Source organism: Porites lutea, chromosome 5 (assembly GCF_958299795.1).
Source record: "Porites lutea chromosome 5, jaPorLute2.1, whole genome shotgun sequence".
In the NCBI taxonomy this organism is placed as follows: domain Eukaryota; kingdom Metazoa; phylum Cnidaria; class Anthozoa; order Scleractinia; family Poritidae; genus Porites; species Porites lutea.
Window position 1 is genome coordinate 27,046,940 of NC_133205.1, and position 18,250 is coordinate 27,065,189.

The following is an 18,250-nucleotide window of genomic DNA, read 5'->3' on the forward strand; positions in this document are numbered from 1 at the left end:
GTATCAAATAAATCTGTTACATGAAAGGGTAGATCCATTGTGCCCCGAAGATTTGTTTTCATTGAGTTGATTGCTGAAGAATGCCGCGAAAAAAACCTTTTAGCAACAAACAGAAGAAGAAGCAGCTGCAGGAAAAACGCGGAAAGAAACGTTTTCAAAATCAGGGTATGCCTTTGGCCTTACAGTTTCAAATACCCACTCTATATTAATTTACTAGGTAGTGTCAGGCCAGGTGTTTTTCCTGTGATATTGTTTTCTTGATATGAAGCGTATCTCATTAAAATAGACGAGCCAAGTAAGTCCTCGAACGACGGAAACTCTGCAGATTCAGAAGGAGGAGAAGAATCGGAGATTGGAGATAGATCATTGAATTCTGATAGAAGTGTCAAACTACACAATCAGCCTTTACGGCCAGATGCACTCAAAAAACATGATCCAAACAGGTAGTCAATACAGTGTTTATACGCTTAATTCTAGCTCAGTTTCTTATTATATCACCCTGCACAGTTACAGTGTGCCTATATAATGTATGTAAGGTAGTATTCCACCCCTACTATTTTGTGTTCACCGTGACCTAACCCAGCTTTTCCTTGAGAAAGATCGAATATCGATACTGAGACTTTGGTTGGCGCTTGAAGCATGATTGGCCTCCCAGGGGGCGGGGGGAGGGGGTGGTTGGTACTCCAGGGTTAAAGTGAAGGAGTCGATCAAAGGATTTTCCTCAGTCGGAAATTTTCAATTTCGGGTTGGAAAATTTGGCACATATTTTTTTTTTACATGCCATGATTTAGAAGGTTTTTTTTGGGTTTTAACCCCAAAAAATCCTTTGTTCAGTCCTGTCACTTTAATTCTTGGAACCCCACTGGGTTATACATGTATATCAGGGGCGGATCTAGGGGGAGGGTGCAGGGGGTGTGCACCTCCCCCCCCCACCTGAGATGACCTGCGGTTTTCTAATACAACTGGTATTCTGCAAAAAAAAAAAAAACTATGTGGTTTATTGGTGTTGAAGGAGAGCAAGAGACGAGTGCACCCCCTCCTAAAAAAAATCCTGGATCTGCCCCTGTATGTATCCCAAACAGCCCTAGCCCTAGTTCATGAATAATTTGGGTTAGGAGACAAAGGAAATAGAGAATTCAACCTAGGTTAAAAAATTTTAACCTGAATTTAGTTTTGACCCGTAACAGTTATAATAGTCTTTATATTATATCTAGGTACCGTCTGCACTTTGATCGTGAATCTAAAGATGAAATTGAAGCAAGAAAAAAGGCATCCCGAGAGCCTCTAGAATATGTTGCAGAGGTGCCAAGACCTTTCTACTACTATTACTACCTAACTACTACTACTATTACCACTACCACTACCACTCCACTACCACTACAACTACCATTACCACTGCCACTACCTTTGCCACTAATACTACTACCACTATCACTATTATTATTATTATTATTATTATTATTATCATTATTACTACTATTGTTGTTGTTGTTGTTGTTGTTGTTAAACTATAAGGCAACTACCTCTTTTTGCTTCACCAAAGTGTCAAACCGCTGTCTTTATTTGTCTGGGCACTGACTTAAAGTACAGCCTAATGGTTGAGCTTATTAACTTTAAATTACCCTGTCTATTTAGGACCTTTTAAGAGCTTTTAAAATGCCTATTTCATAATCACATTTTTTTTTTGTCAAAATGTAGGAAAGCCTTGAAGTGAGTTTAGAAACTATATACAATCCTGGATCAGGTCTGTGCTTCTTGTTATTATTTAACAAAGTCATTGAAACAGTGGTTATATTTTATGCATGCATATTGACTTGATTATTAAAATTTCATATTGTTTGTGTTTGTTCATTGCCTGTAAATTTATGTCAGCAGTTCTTGATATGCCTAAACGTCCCCCATGGAAGTACAGTATGACAAAACAGCAAGTGGAAAGAACTGAGGAGGAAATGTTTAAAAACTTCTTGGAAAAAATTTATGATGAATACAAGCTGTCAGAATTAAGTTACTTTGAACGTAACTTGGAGGTAATCTTGACTAATAATACTATATTCTTACTGGTGGCAAAACTTGTCCATCTATTTTTGTCAGAACGGGAAGAATTTTGTAACAGTCATGACTTTTCAAAAAGGCAATCATACAGTCACTCTAATTAACAGCTGCTAAGATGAAGATTACTAACATTATTACAATGTGTATGGCAATTTGTGAGACATCACTAACTGGTTAAAACATAAAGGGTGCCTTCTTTTATGTGAACCAGGGTTGTCAGTAAGATTTCAAGTCGCCGGGTTAATACAACAAGTAGGCGGAGAATCAAACAGCTAGGGGTTTAGTTTGGTTCTATTTTTCTTCTATTTTCCTATGAAAGCAGCCGGGGGCCACATTCATAGTAGCCGGGGGAAATCCCCGGCCCCCGCCTCTAAATGACAGCCCTGCGAACATTAATCTCCTCACAACTCTTGGCTCTTTGAGCTAAAAACTAGATCAATAACACTCTTCAGTAGATGTACCTTAAAGGAAAAACATGCTGTACACTACATGTACTTATTAATAATATAATATTCGAGTATTGACAGCTATAAATAGAAATGGGGTAACATGAGCTAGAACATATTATGTGTTACAGTGACATGCTACATTGTATTTTTCATTGTTTGTGTTATACTGTAGACATGGAGACAGTTGTGGAGAGTGTTAGAAGTTTCAGACATTGTTGTCCTGATCGCTGATATTCGACATCCTGTAAGTGAAGCTGGACAGGTAGTAATGGGATTTTTGTTTATTATTTGTCATTATTAGTTTCACCATGGTTCCCCATAATCAATGTATAATATTTTTGGAACAGAGATTTGTTTTATAGAAACTGAGTAAAGCCATTTAAGCTTCTTCTCTCTCACAATTCCCAACATTAAACTAATTACTTATTTTTCAAGAATGTTCAAAACATTAACTTAATTCTCTTGCGTTTCTCTGTTTTATACTTTCTCTGTTTTAAAGATTTCTTTTGTATAGCATGGGTCTGCAAGTCAAATATTCTTGTTTTTTTATTTTTTAATTTTTAGTGTAAAAGTCTCACAATGTAACATTGATTGTATGACCTTCTTTAATAGGTTCTTCATTTTCCTCCCACACTCTACAATCATGTTGTGAAGGACTTGAAAAAGAAATTAGTGCTGGTCTTAAACAAGGTACTGAAAATTACTGATGTCTGAATCTACAACTAGGCCAAGACATAGGGAAATTACCAAAAAAAGGCCAAAATGGCATGCAGGAGTAGTCATTTTGAAAGTGAAGTACCATAAATCCTCTATTGAGCCCCCCCCCCCCTCAAATATGCCCCCTCCCTCTAATAAGCCTCCCCCTTTCAAGGGAAGAAAGTTAATAAGCCTCCCCCCCCTGCATTTATTCTTCACTAATAAATGATAGACTGTATTAATCAACCATGACTGTAAAACTTTGTGTGGACTGATCCAGGATGGTTTATTTACCTACTGGAAGATGGGATTTGATTCTGATCCTCTGCTGCATGACCTAAAACTTCTTGTTCTTGAGCTTTTCCACTTTGTACTCTTGTTCCTTATGGAGAACTCATACTATTGTCGTTTCTAAATTAAATAACCCCCCCCCCCCCTCTCAAATAAGTCTCACCTCAGATGGGCTTGAATTAAATAAGCCCCCCCAGGGGGAGTTATTTGAGGATTTACAGTAGGCTTTGTTCCAGAGTTGTCCTTAGAAATCCATCACTACCATTCATACTACTGTCAAACTCCATTAATATGGACACTTACTGCGCCAAAGAAAGTGTTTGTATTAATGGGAATGTCCATATTAAGCAGGTTGAGTTTAGAGAAAATGTAACGACTTTCTCTCCCCAGGGACAAAGCAAACTGTCTGCAATAATAAGGTGTCCGTATTAAACGGGTGTCTGTAGAGTGGGGTTTGACTGTATTTAACACTGGAGTTCTCTGCATGACTGGACTGGACTGGTCTGGCTGGCCAGCCCTGAGTAATGTCGGGCTTGAAAAATCTTAAATTCTAACTTAGTGTCCCTTAGGCAAGCAGCTCTTGCATTGCATGTATGTGCTTGTCAGGGCCAGCCACCGCTTGCTTCTCTTAGTTAATCATTTGGTAAGAGGACGACTTGCCCAGACCCTTGTAAGAAACAACATGATGATGATCTAGGGACTAGCACCCTAAGATCTGGAGTTCAGGACTAAGCACCACGTCACTGCATGATCACTGACAGAAGTTAATGGTACCAAAAATGGGAAGTGATATTCTCAATAAGACTGAAGGGTAAAATAATGTAAGGTTACCTTGACTGCAAAACAGCTATTTTTTTTTTCTCAAAAGGGGTTTTTCAAGTGTGAAGTGTTTGCAGTGTCAGAGTCTGACACGCCAAGAGCACAATTAGGCTCCCACTACTTAAGCCTCTTTCGTTGGACTGTTTGTGCATTATTAAGCAAGATTCTTATGGGTTTCTGTGCTTTCTTTACCAAACCACAGTAATTTTGTTAAGGGGAATACAGTTATATCTAGATTAACATGTGGTTTAAAGCCTTAAGGATTAGAAATATACATTTGATCATTAGAAGTTGTCAATTATTAGTAGAGGCTGTAAACAAAAATTTGTCTGTTACTTTTGATGGAAGCAGCTTTCCACTACTGGCTTTGCTCACCACCTCAAAATATAAACCTTGGTTTTACAGTAATGTACTATAAACAAACTTATTGGAGTTGGATGGCCAAACTTTTTTATTAACATTTTTACAGATAGATCTTGTCCCTCCAGAAGTAGTGACAGCTTGGAAACACTACTATGCAACCAAGTTTGAGGAGCTGAATGTTGTTTGTTTTACCTCATTTCCCAAAGATGAGAGTGAACGCAAGAGAGAACCAGGCAAAGGTACTCTTATGTAGAAATACCTTATTAATAGCATTCTACTAATTATAGAAAGACTTTAGCTCTTTGGTTCAGTGCTCTGTTCGTATGATTAAAATTGGTGTGCAAAATTTGGTAATTTAAAAAAAAATAGTAACAATAATGAAAAATGAAACGAAAAGAAGAGGAAAAGGAAGCGAAACGAGTGAAGAATAGGCTGTTCCAGATGACGGTGTAAAGAGAATCGTGAAGGAACAAGAGATGATCTCTTAGCAGAAAAGAAAACGTGGGTGGAGGCGGGGAGAGGGCCAGGGTAATTTTATCGTATTTTTTTGCGTTTTATAATATTGTAGGGTAATATATTTTTTAGTACATACATGGAGGAATGACTTTAAAAAAATCGCAGGTCTTACAAAGGGTCAACGAGAACTTATCTTTGACAATTGTTATGTAACATTAACCTGGCATTTGGTGATATTTGATATTTTTTTAACAGTTTTATCAAAGCGTCGCCGTCGTAAGAGATGTTTCTTTCCTGTTGGACCCAGAACACTTCTTGAAGCGTGTGAGAGATTGTGGGGAACGGAACGTATGTGCACCAAAAAAAATCGCTATGTAAATTGCTTTACGTTATCAGTGTTGGTCCTACAACTTAATTTCTATTTAATTTATTTCCTTTGATTTCTTTAAGTTGATTTTAGCAGCTGGCATAGAAAAATTAATGAACAGGAAAAAGGTGAAGACGAAGGAATTCTTTATGATGATTATGGCAGCTCTGAAGAATCTGAAGGTATTGTCTGCTTGATAATTTTTATCACTATTGCTTTTCTTTTGTTCAGTATGACTTCTGTAAAGATTTTGTTCATCTATGCTTGACATTTAAAAAATATACGTTAATTTTTTTTGTTCCGTGGCTGTTGAATTTCCAGCAGTTTTCTTCGTTTTATAGAAGAGGAAGGCAGTGGCTTTGAAGACGTTGAGCACAACGAAGACATACTAACTCTAGGTCTAGTGGGTGAGTTTTCTTCTGCTGTAACTATTTTCGTGTAATCTGGAAAATCTTGAGCCCGTTTGGCGAATCAATAAAGAAACAGCTTGCAATTTACGACGGATAGATGTGTGCAGTAAAGGACAGTCGTTTTATAGTATGCGGTCCATTTTCAGTTCTTTCACCACCAATTATTGAAGCTGTGTCGGTTTTCCTGTGAAGAGTTCCCTTTATGTGGAAAGATCCTTGTTTGGTTGACCTATTGGATGATAATAAGCAAGAGACGTCCAAGAGAATATTTGCGTCACTATGCTTGTATGTCCCGTTAAACCAACGCTAAAAGTCGCGCCCGCTTGTTTTTGTTTGCCAAACCAATCAAATTGCTTCTTTCCGCTCACTCTTCGTTTTCGTTAGGCTCACGCGTAATTAGTAAACTTTATGCGAAATCTCTCATAAGAGTATTGGTAGGATGACCTTGTCTAGTGTTACTAGCCCGCGCGGCTGGCTGCGTTGTTCTCTTGCGAGCACTACTTATCTCGCGTTCGACATTTCTTGTGCGCCTGCCTCACGGTTTAAGTTGTTGCTTTCAATGTCACTGGCTTTTCAGAGTGTGTCAAAATACCAGACTATAACATATAAACGTACTGGATTACACTTAATGGGGGTAAAACACTAACGGTTAAACACTATCAGAATGGTTAAACACTAACGTTTATTTCATTCTAGGCCATCCAAATGTTGGAAAATCGTCAGTCTTGAATGGACTTGTTGGACACAAGGTAAGTAAGAACTGTCTTTGACGTTTTGCATGTTGTTTGGATTTCGAGCAGTATCTTCTAAATTCTTCATAATCATTTCGTTGGAAGGGGAAAATTAGGAGAAGATGGACCCTGAGTCACAGCAAGATAAACTGGTAACTGCGAGAGGAATCCTCAGTCGGCGGGTAAAAGAAGGGAAAAAATGATATGAATTTTATGTTTGTTTTATTTTAGTGGGAATTTTCTTCTCTTAATTTTCTTTTGGTGAAACTAGCAATCAGCTCGTGCGTTTATGAACCGGCTTTAAGAAAAGGTGACTGCTTGCCATCCTTTTGTTGGGAAACCGGGCATGAAAGTTTCTTGCACCCACGGTAGTTGTTGGATGTCCTGTGCTGCTTTTTGATTATTATTTTTTTGTCTCATCACCAGGTTGTGAGTACATCCCGTACTCCTGGTCACACAAAGCATTTCCAGACCATATTTCTAACGCCGAATGTAAGACTGTGCGATTGTCCTGGACTGGTGTTTCCGTCCATTGTTAGCAAACAGTTACAGGTAAAGCCTCAAACAGAAAAGTATTAAGTCGCTACGTTGGAAATACAGGTTGTTTACCATTTACAAAAAGTTTCCGGAAATCCGGTTGGAAAGGAAATGGAAAACGACTTTTTGGGTCGTTCCAGCGGAAAATTTCCGGGAGCATCGGAGCATCTGGAAAGGTAGTCCTGTTTTTCCGAACTGAATGTTACCAACGGAAATTCGTGTTTCAGTTCTTCAAAGCCATCTTTGATACCAGTTTCAGGCCTTCGCGGTTGTTGTTTGGTGAATGGAACTGATTTGTACAAATAGTAAACGCGATTCCGGGATGAAGTTTACCAGCTCTTAATTTTGCGCACCATTTGCTAAATCCTGGACCGACCGGTTTGCCCATGTAAATGGTACACAACCACAGTTGAAGGTTTTTAATCCAGTCCAGTATCCCAACTAAGTTAACAAGGCACTGGGCACTAGTCACTCTCAGAACTATGGCGCTATGGTATTTTATACCTCTAAGTTTTAACTTTGTAGTGACGAAATCCTTTGCTGTTACCATTCAAATAAAACCTCTTAAGCAGAACTTTTGCACTGTACTACTAATTTCTCAGGATTGTACAATTTGATTTGATTTGATTTTTTTGTGAAATTCTAACTTTGGCCGCCATCAGAACTGGAAGAGTTAACATAACCCACCAATAAACGCATCTTGGGGTCTTATGGCTATCTTACTTTAACTGCGTCCTCAGTAAGATCTCGTTTAATTAACGGCCATTATAGTTTAGTCAAAACCTTAATATATTCTTTCACCTCAACACAGCAATTATCCTTTACTCATTTAGTTTAAACACTGACTAAAAACTCAGTGAGGCAAAAAGTGTTAACTGTGTTGCACCTTTTGCAACTTAGCCCGCGTAGCAGGCGCTTGGAAGTAGTGGGCGAAAAAGAGAACGGGCGCGCGAGATCACCCCTCGCGTGTCTCTCTCTCGCGCGCCCGTTCTCTCTTTCAATTCGCCCACTACTTCGAGCGCCTGCTGCGCAGGCTATTTGCAACTTTCTTGTGAAGCTTTAGCAGGAAGTGTCAACATCACGAACTCACTTCAGTTCACACTATCATTTTTTATGGTATCTTTTGTTTAGATCCTGTCTGGAATGTATCCGATCTCCCAAGTTCAGGAACCCTACAGTGTCGTGGGATATTTAGCTGCCAGGGTACCCCTGGTACACCTCCTACAGCTGGTACACCCCGCGAATAGAGAAGACTCAGATGGGAAGGGAGGGATGGCGGCTGGAGAACATCCTTGGTCTGCTTGGGACCTTTGTGACGGTAAGAAAGAGCGGCATTTATTTAACATTTTTGTCTACATACCGTGAAAAATTTTAGGCTCTTAGTTTTAAGTGAGACTGAAACAGTTACTCACGCTTATATTGCGGGTACTGTCTTTGTCACGAGGGTGTAGGTCAACGACATGATAAGCCAACCTCATTCCCAGGGTTCTCTCCTACCCATCCCTACAGGGCGAGAGAGATAAGCTTACCTACTCGATGAACCAAAAGTTGGCTGCCTTTAGGTAAGGTCAATTATGAAATGAAAAGTACGAGCCTTCTTTGGTTTCTTGTGGCATACGTTTATTATTTACGGACCAAATCAGAAAACGTACAGAACAGCTATCCTTTGCTGATAATACCAAGACGCACTATATTCTGAGGCAGATTTATGAGTAGAGCTTACCTTCGGTTAACCGCAGCACATATGTACGGCATTTTGACTAACTGAAGGTAACTGACTCACCATTTCGTACAGAGGATCCATTTCTCCGAACTTGTTTTAGATCCCTTCGTGTCTTGTGGAAGAGCCTATGCTAAAATGGCCATTTACTCTCTAGCCCTCAAAAATCTCAATTTCTCAGCTGAATCACCCCAAATGAACACACTTAACGACAGTTATTTCTTCTTTTTTTGACAAATAATTAATTAGTAACGATCTTATATTCAAAGGCTGTTTATTAGTGTACGTTCATACATTTTATAGTTATTCTGGATAGCACAAGGTTTTTGGTCTTTTTACTTTTAATTGTAGGTTATATTTATGTACCTTTTTGTAATTAGAATGTTTTTAATTAATATGTACACTGACCCATAAGCTGTATTAGCTTTAATTTCAACCGTGTTGACTTAAAAGTTGCTGTTGCTGAATTGAAAAAGTCACCGTAGAAAGGTTGAAAGAAGATGTTAGAACGACAGTCCTTCGCTGGTCAGAGAAAATCATGTGGACATAGCCTAAACTTATGTTTGTGTCTTCTTCGCTTAATTGTGCTTGTTTTCGTACTTGTTTTTGGTATCGGTAAGCTTGGCCCAAAACTGTATTATTTTCCTTCCAGCCTGGGCCCATAAACGGGGCTTCATGACCGCGAAGGCGGGACGTGCCGATGTTTACCGTGCAGGTAAGCAACGTCCTTTGTACTTTGAAAGGTGGGAAGCCTCACAGTTTCCGAGCGTTCAGACAGTAGGAAGGGCACGAAGAAAAGAATGAGGCAGGATAAAAGGATAGGGAACTGGGGGAGAGGGCGGGGAACTTGGTCTCTCGTTTCTCTAAATCCTTATTTTGCATGGCTCCCAGGCATCTGATCCTTAAGAACAGGCTACCCACCTCGGACCAATTGAGTACCCAAATTATTTTGTTAATACACTGCCATAAATCGGACTGTGTTCTAGGCTAAGCGGAAGAGGCGACCACTGATTTTTGATCAGTTTCTTATAGCCTGGTGTTTAATAACAACGCAAATACAAGCTCAAGCTTGAGTGCAAGCATTAACGTGCTTCTTCGACAGTGGAAATGGCGGTGACATTTCGCATCCGCTTACATGAAGGGGACGTACGTACAGGCGATTTCCTCTCGCCCAAACATTTCTTGGATGCTTGTACAACCCAATTTTATTATCCATGGTATTCTGTTGCGCGCGTTTCGCGCGAGAGGGACCTCCGATAAAACAGATAAAATGCTTGGATTTAACGATTGACTTAAACTTGTTTTGATTACCTTTTCATGGAGTCTATTTTTTCCTTCTATTTAGCGAATAGTCTCTTGAGACTGGCTGTGGATGGGAAGGTTGTGATGTGCGTTTATCCTCCAAGTTTTATCTCTAAACGAGGTCAGTTCAGTAGATTTTAGGGGTAAAGAAAACCGTTATGTTCTAAAGAGAATGTTTTCCGGTGTAGCTCATCTAGCAAATGGCTACTCTTTAATAAATGATAATCCTGAGTCTCAAAATTTAATAGCAAGTTCAGCAGCCCCATTAAGTAGTGACAAGAAAATAAAAGACTCCGCTATGTTGTCAACTTATTTAACTGGAAATACTAAAGGAGCCAAGAAGCCTACGTAGCTGGTGATTTTCTTTAGCGAAAGAAGTGCGCACGAAGCGAGTGCGGCCTTCCTGAGTCAAATAGTCTTTGGTCTAACTTTTATCCCTTTCTTTCGAAAGTGCGAGACAAACGCAGAACACTATTTCGGAAGGTTTTAAAAATACGGCCGCTGACATGGATGGCGCAAGCTCCTGGTGTTTTTACTGCTTTCTCAAACTGACTTGCTTTTGCTCACATTATCGATAATAAACGAGTGTACCTTCCGGGATTCGAGTTCCGAGACGCAGTTTATATCGACTGTCATTAACCAATGGTGTTTGAGTTAAATTTTCTTTTTTTTTTCAACATATTCATCATTCTTTTCCACTTTTTGACAGCTAAATGGCAGCAGCATCCCGAAACAAAGGAGATAGCTATTCTGCAAGAAAGGCACTCGGAAAGTAGAAGATTGCGGCATCAGGAAAACGAGGCAGATGAGTTGTCTACTCATCTGCTCGCCCCTCCGGGCAAAGGCCACAGAGATGAGAGACCAAGTAGTGACGGAGATGATGAACAGGAGGGAGAGGAAAGTGAGGTCGTTTGCACCAACCCATTTGCCCTTTTATCTGACGAGTGAGGAAGGAGGAAGGAACTCGATACGTGGATCTCTTATGTCAACTGTCGAGAAGCCGGGTGAGAGAAACATAACATGTCACAAAAATGTCCTGCTTTTCAGAGAAAGCAACCACCAGAAACATCTCTCATCTGCGTCAGTGGTTATGTTACATGTCTTGGCTGAATTCATGGCTCTGAGACGCACGATCTTTTGAACTTGAATTCCAATTGGGAAAAACTTTGTTTCAATTGGCTCCAGATTATGCCAATCTATCCCGTGGAAACATCTTAGAGGTCAAACAGTTCACGCGTTTATAGGGTTGCCGCTAAAATATCCATGTGAAAATTATGGAAGACTGATACTGATAAATAAAACGGCAAGAGAACGGTGAGGGGAACAGGTTACTGTCCTTTCTAAGGGCTGCTCAAGCATACTACTTGGGATTATTATTAATTTTTTTTATGTTGTTGTTGTTGTTGTTGTTGTTGTTTTTAAAAAAAGCCGTTCGAACTAAAATCGTGTGTCCGTGTCGTTATGCGCGCTATATCACATAAGGTGTTTCAGCTATTGCAACAAAATGTGGAATAAGACTACGGTAGGAGAGGGTGCTTTACCTTTCTAATGGAGAACCACACCTGTCCGTGTCATGACAGACTGTAGCAGTGGACTATGGGAAGATACAAGATTGCAGATTTAATCAAGATAACGGCCTTATTACAACTTCAGCTAGAACGTACGTGCAATGGCGTTGCCAAAGAAGTTGCAAGGCTCTGTTATATGTTGAAATTTAACTCTCGAAACTGAATCAAGTACAGCTTCTTTGTTTTGATGTAGAGCTGAGGTGGTGAAGCATATGGAGGCTAGTTTCAAGTAGGGGTATTACCCGGTGATTCGTGATACGATTGTGGTAGCATTTTTGGAAGTGGAACCTGGAACAGCTACTTTTCGTGAAACTTCAGTTTCTCCGAAAGAAACGCGAAGTTTTAACCGAACAGCTTTAAGTTTGCAGCAGAGTGTGTAACAGGTTATTAAAGGAGCTGTGTCCCAAATTTAGACTGGAGGAACTGCAGGGCCGAGTTGTTCTAACGCCGGTTAGCGTTAACCCAGGATTAAATTTTAACCCGGGTTTCTTTTTCTTTTTGTCAAAAACCCTCTCTTAGATAATTTTCTATATTTCTTTTAGAGCATCCAATCATCAAATTGTAGGCAAAGAGCATGAAACTGAATTTGTTTTTTAAGCTCTCATGCTTGAGTTCAAATTTTGCACTAACCCTGGGTTATCTTAACCCAGCTTCGAACAATCCTGCTCTGGCCACTAAATAGGTCATTTTCGATTGCCAAAAACTCTCAATTTTAAAACGATACTTAGTGCTTAACCTTTCTTGTGAAAAGAGTGTTATGTGCATGAGAATTAAATAACAATCATATTCATATCAATAGCTTCGCACTAAGCCTCGCTTTGAAACGGAGGCTCTAGGCAACTCGAAAATGGCTTATTGGTGAACCTCGTTCCCAAGGTTCTCTCCTACTCGTGTCCAGGCGCGAGAGAGGGGACAAATAGGAGAGGACCCTGGAAACGAGGCTGTAAATTGTGTAAAACATAAAACCAGTCTGCGCATCAACATTGAAGGGTGGTTAAATAACACAGCATATGCAGGAAAGGAAGCGGCGCGCATCTTCCCTTGGTAACGAAAAAAAGAGGAAGCTACTATTGTGCAGGCAGGCATTCTAGCACCGTTAATAACTCTTCTTGGGGTTAAGTTAGAGAGCTAATATTGCCTCTTAAATGAGCTTTAAGAGATTCAAAGTTCATAATTATTGGAAAATAAATGACAAATTTCTTTTTATTAAACTTTGACCAAAATTAACAGCGTATTTATATGAGACCTCCATTAACAGTAAATAAATTTTTCGATGCACAAGAGCCCAGTCTCGTAGGCATTCCTAGTTTAGTCGGTCGGTCGATAAATTTCGGCTTTTTTTGTAAAGTAATTTCTTTTTATTAAACTTTGACCAAAATTAACAGCGTATTTATATGAGACCTCCATTAACAGTAAATAAATTTTTCGATGCACAAGAGCCCAGTCTCGTAGGCATTCCTAGTTTAGTCGGTCGGTCGATAAATTTCGGCTTTTTTTGTAAAGTATCTCATGGTTGGTTTTACCTTTTCCTGTCTTAGACGGTCAGAGCTTTTTTTGGCATCGCATTCTGCGTGCTGTAGCCGAAAGTCATCCCATACCGGAACTTCTCACCTGTAAAATGCCGATTAAAAAAAAAACAGGGCAATCAGTGAACAATATACATTAGATGAAGTGCATAAAAAGTTTGAATGCCAAGGGAAACCTAGACCCTAACCCGGGTACCGGAGGTTTTTTCTCGCGTTCGGGGGGATGCTTCGATGTCGGCCACAGGCTGAAACATCTTCAGCCGAAGTCACGAGCGGCGCGGTTTACCATAGAGACTTGACCGAAGCCGGAAACTGCGCATGAAAATTCTCAGGCACCCAGGGTACCTAACCCTAGTCGTTTACCGAAAGGTGTGGATAGTGGTTTAAACAGTGGATAGAGCAAGCGCTGTCCACATATTAAACATCCGGGCCCTGGATTTCGACTTTTAAATCCGGATTTTTTCCTATGCGAGCACACCCACCCCACCCTAGTTTTTTTTTTCAGGGACTTGGAAAGGTCTAGAGGCTGGAATCTTCTAGTTGTTTCAGTTCCAAGGCTTACAAGTTTAATACTTCTCCCTGTAAAACTGACATTTTCTATCAGAAATACAAACCCTCAATACACTGTAATTTTCAGGAAGTTATAATAACTCCTCTAGTGGGGCTAATTTAACTCCTTACAGTGGAGTTATTTTTCGTGGAGTTACTTTAACTCCAAAAAGGAGTTTAAACAACTCTTTTTCAGGAGTAAAAGTGACCCCAGATATTGAGGAGTTAAAATAACCCCAAAAAAGGAGTTATCCTGTACCTAAAATTTTTACTCCACTTTCAGAGTTAAATTAACTCCAAAAAGAGTAAAAACAACCCATGTAAGGAGTACAAGTAACCCCATTTCGGAGTAATTTTGACTCCAGACTGGGAGTAAAAAGAACTCTTTTTCAGGAGTAAAAATGACCCCAAATTCGGAGTTAAATTAGGAGTTAAAATAACCCCAAAAAAGGGGTTATCCTGTACCTAAAATTTTTACTCCATTTTTGGAGTTATAATAACTCCCTAAAAATTACGGTGTAACCACTACTGAAAGCAAAAACTAGCGGGTGGCAATATGCAAACGTGCGAATCAGCCACCGAAGCAAATGTGCATGATCGGTACTTCAGACCTCCTTTGAAGTTTTGAAAAAAAGTACGGCTCACAAGACTTGTAATTTCATTTTCAGAGAAAATCATAGGTCCCTTCATTACGTTTAATGGAAACCTTACCTGGTACATGGCCAGTATAGTGCGGGACTTGTCCTGAATCTTTCAAATAAATTGGCTTGGTGTCGACGATTTTGATCACGGGACGTTCCACCACAACGGGTAGGTCCTTTACTCGTTTCAGACGGTCGCTTTCATCTGTAAACTCGCAGAGCGCCTTATTCGTCAATAGCGGGTATCCCATCCCCATTTGACCTCGGGCACGCGGGACAAATCCCGTATAACCTGACATAAGGAACTTTTTCGGGTCGTCGTTGCTCATGACATATGGAGAGAGCGAGTGCTGCAGAACGTTTGGAGAGTAGTAAGCTTTAGGTTTTATGGTTATTGACTGCAGTGGGGTCCTGTATTTGGTAGTGATGAGTGTGTCTTTCGATAAGAGCTCTGGTGGGACTTCCTTGCCTTTCTGAAGGTCAGCAATTGTTCTGAGGTCCCGAATTTTACGGTGGTGTTTAAGCTGGTCGCTTTGGAAATCTGCAATGGCGCTCAGGCAGGTATCCGCGTAGGGTTTTCCAAAGTAATGCTCTCCTTTAGGAATATAACCTATAGAATGTAATAACGCTCAATGTCATGAAGAAGTCTATGAGAGTGCCTTGGGCGGGATGCATAAAGCAACTAAAGATCAAAAGTGTGAGTTTTCTGTAACCGTTTTTGCCTCTTCTCCCTTTGAATGATTTTATCGTGATCTCTTCGTTATATAAACTTTTTGCTTTCCTAATATGCTCCTTATTCTGCTTCAGTTGCCGAGTTATCTGCGATACCGTGCAAGTAATCCAAACAAAGAGAATGGTTTCAGAAAGAATCGCAGTTAATCCTATATGTGTTTCTTTCCGTGAGCGGTCTCTGAAAAACCTCTATAACCTCCTTCCTCTATACCTTGAATTTTAATATATCCAAAGAACCCTGTTGCACGCGGATCTACCACCGGAAGCTTATTTTTTCTTATTTTGTCCGTTTGTTTTGCGTGACACCTTCCTCGCGGCTAGTAATTTAAACCCTCGCTCGCGTGCTTCGCTGGGTCTACTACATACAATGTATAGCACTCGTGAATCTACCTTTTCTCATTAACGATTGAGGCAAAAACCTCGGTTTCTAAAAGAACGCTTGCTACACATGTCAGAAGCGTGGCATCTCGGCATACTACTCGATCAAGCCCACAACGAATGGTCTTACGAAAAATATATGCAAAAACGGGTAGGAAACTGATTGAATGAGCCAATGTTTGATGACAATGCATACATTACGGAGACATAAATTAAATTCAAGAAGTCGCTTCCTTGGTTACAAGTGTAAACTATGCTCTGACTCGGCCGCCGACAGTCACACAACAGAACAGAAACTTTCGTTTGTTGACTTTAAATCTCTTTTTTGAGAGATCTGCGATCTTAATTTTCACGGGAGTAAACCGAAATGGTTGTATTTCGCCAGTAAATTTGTCGGTTACTTTGATGTTGTTTTAAATTGCGGCAAGGGAAGTTAACACAAAGGTTTTCACACGTTTGTCTAAATTTTCGCTATACCCTCAATTTTCGTTTTGCACATAATGGGTACTAGCAGACTAATTACTCTATCTTGGTAGCCAGATAAAAAATCGTAGAAGTAAAATGTACAGATGAAGATGGCCTGGATATGTTTAAGCGTTATTTCCCACCAATACGTTGACAGTTCCCGCGAAAATGCCTTCGGTATTCAGTGTTTTGTGTACCCAGCTTATTAATAAGGATTAACCAATTCAGTGCTTAAACCCTGGAACCAACTTGAACAATTACAGGAAAGAAACAAACAAAATTTATCCGCTTACCTGTGTAGTTGGGTACCATCTCATCGCAGAGCTTTTGGTCGCCAAGATTTAAGCATCGAGCCGTGATTAACGCTCGCCTGCCGTCTTTCGGTGGCCGAGGCTGTGGAACAATGTCAGACAGAACAGGCCTACCGGAGCTAGCAACCGATGATGTTGTCAAAAGCTGCGAGGTCGTTCTACCGAAAGTTTCACCGATTTGGTACTTAAATTGAGGACAGTAGCCACAGTAGCTGTGAAGGTAAATTGATCGTAAGAGTCCATTGCTGTTGTAGCTACAGCTGAGGAATTATTGATGTACATTTGTTTGCGAGTAATAAACAGGAAATTTGCTCGCGCGCCGGCATGTTAAGGTGGTTCTTAAAGAAAATTCACTTACCCAGGAGTATGGTATGGATCTGGAGTCATGAGAGTGGATTTTCGCGTCCCCCTCATCATTTTAGCGATACGTTTTCAATCGAATGAACGCGTGATCTTAGAAACACATTATTCTCTAAAACCACTCAAGTCCAACTGCAAAGACAATTGACTAATAAATACATTATGTTTAATTATCCGTATGACATCATTAACAATACCGCACAACCCCATGGGAATCAGAAAGGTGTTTCGTTCGAATTCATTTGTGACTGCAAAAGGATTTTCACTGCAATGCGCAATTTCTGGTTACTTTTTAGCATAGGACCCATAATTGGTGAATGGTTCCTGTTCATCATTGCTATTCGCCATCCATGGTACCTTAAATTTTCAGTCTGCAAAGGACTGCAAAGCTTAATGAAACGACAAAAAGGATAATTCCAGTTAATCTTGAAAATTAAACTGCAGTTATGCTTCTACCGCAATATTGCTATTTGCATGAAAAGAAAGGTTGATAAAAAAGAGGCTTTTCAATCTCCTTCAAATGAAAAAGCTAGGCTGTCAACAAACGTTTTATGTTCGAATGCGGGTGATTTAGCGAGCGCGCGAGGATAAGTGCGGAGCGCGAGAACTAGAGAGAAACATCCACCCCTTGTGTTAGCGGTCAATACACTGCTAGCTCGCGGTTTTGTTTTCATACGCACGCAAGAAAATAGAAGGTCTTTGACCAATGTTTATTTTCGCACTGACTGTCAAGGGTGCGAGGGTCATAAAATTAGGTTAAAGCTGGTTAAAGTGACATCACGAGCCGCCCGTTTTGCATTTAAAACTAGTCTGTTCACAGACCTCCTATTTCTCACAGAGATCATCGAGCACGCGTGTGAATCCGCGGGGCATAAAGAGAAAAACGTCAGGTTCCCATGGCCGGCTCCCATGAAAACGTCTGTGGACGGGCTAATTTCATACTTTCGTAGCCTGCGTAGCAAGGATTTCCAATCGAGTTATTGCGTCGCCTGTGAATACAACCGTTTCTCCTTGTTCCTCGCCGCTAGCAAGGAAAAACGGCTGTATTCGCAAACTAGTTATTGCGCGGAAGCAGGAGCCCAACTTTCGCGACGACCTCGCGAGGAACAGGCTCGTGCTCTCGCGGTTTTCCTGGTTGATATCCTTGATTCTCCCTTCAGATATTTTGTCTGAATAATAAAATTAACTTTTCCTAGCTAGAGCTCATAAAGGTCTCCAGTTTTCAAAGAAAATAGTTTAAAATCAGTCACGGCTTTTGGTCATTCACATGATAAAAACAACTAACTTGTGAATGAAACCTGCCACGGGTAAGATCAAGGCAAGCAGGAGCAGGAGATAGTAAAAAGCCGCCCGCTATAAGAACCAATCATACTGTAGGATTTGGAGAATCTTGCATGTTAGGCAGAAAATTCTACCAAAAACAAGAGTTGGAAACATTTCGTGTGTGTTACCAGAGGTTTTGGGAAAAATATTCCTTCGGATCTTTGAAAACTGCACGAGCACAGGCGAAGGTTTTGTTACGTCATC

At 40.2% G+C, this 18,250-nt stretch overlaps 2 protein-coding genes across 3 annotated transcripts; one reads left to right on the forward strand and one right to left on the reverse strand.

Annotated features, from left to right (window-relative positions):
* Positions 1-3: 3 nt before the first annotated feature.
* On the forward strand, positions 4-12,988 carry LOC140938877 (guanine nucleotide-binding protein-like 1). 2 transcript variants are annotated; one of them, XM_073388402.1, is made up of 17 exons: positions 4-165; positions 287-443; positions 1,215-1,302; positions 1,699-1,744; positions 1,876-2,027; positions 2,674-2,763; positions 3,114-3,191; positions 4,777-4,909; positions 5,382-5,474; positions 5,577-5,675; positions 5,835-5,900; positions 6,600-6,652; positions 7,061-7,186; positions 8,303-8,489; positions 9,544-9,606; positions 10,237-10,314; positions 10,903-12,988. In XM_073388402.1, the coding sequence occupies exons 1-17, from the start codon at positions 81-83 to the stop codon at positions 11,139-11,141; spliced, it is 1,833 nt and encodes a 610-aa protein (XP_073244503.1). In that variant the 5' UTR covers positions 4-80; the 3' UTR covers positions 11,142-12,988. The 2 variants fall into 2 exon arrangements, with proteins under 2 accessions (XP_073244503.1, XP_073244504.1); XM_073388403.1 differs by having other exon boundaries at positions 2,674-2,745.
* LOC140938880 (ciliary microtubule inner protein 2B-like) lies at positions 12,947-16,862 on the reverse strand. Its single transcript, XM_073388405.1, has 4 exons — positions 16,722-16,862; positions 16,346-16,575; positions 14,548-15,087; positions 12,947-13,372 (listed from the first exon to the last, which is right to left on the reverse strand). Exons 1-4 carry the CDS (start codon positions 16,778-16,780, stop codon positions 13,296-13,298), a joined length of 906 nt encoding a protein of 301 aa, XP_073244506.1. The 5' UTR covers positions 16,781-16,862; the 3' UTR covers positions 12,947-13,295.
* Positions 16,863-18,250: the final 1,388 nt, after the last annotated feature.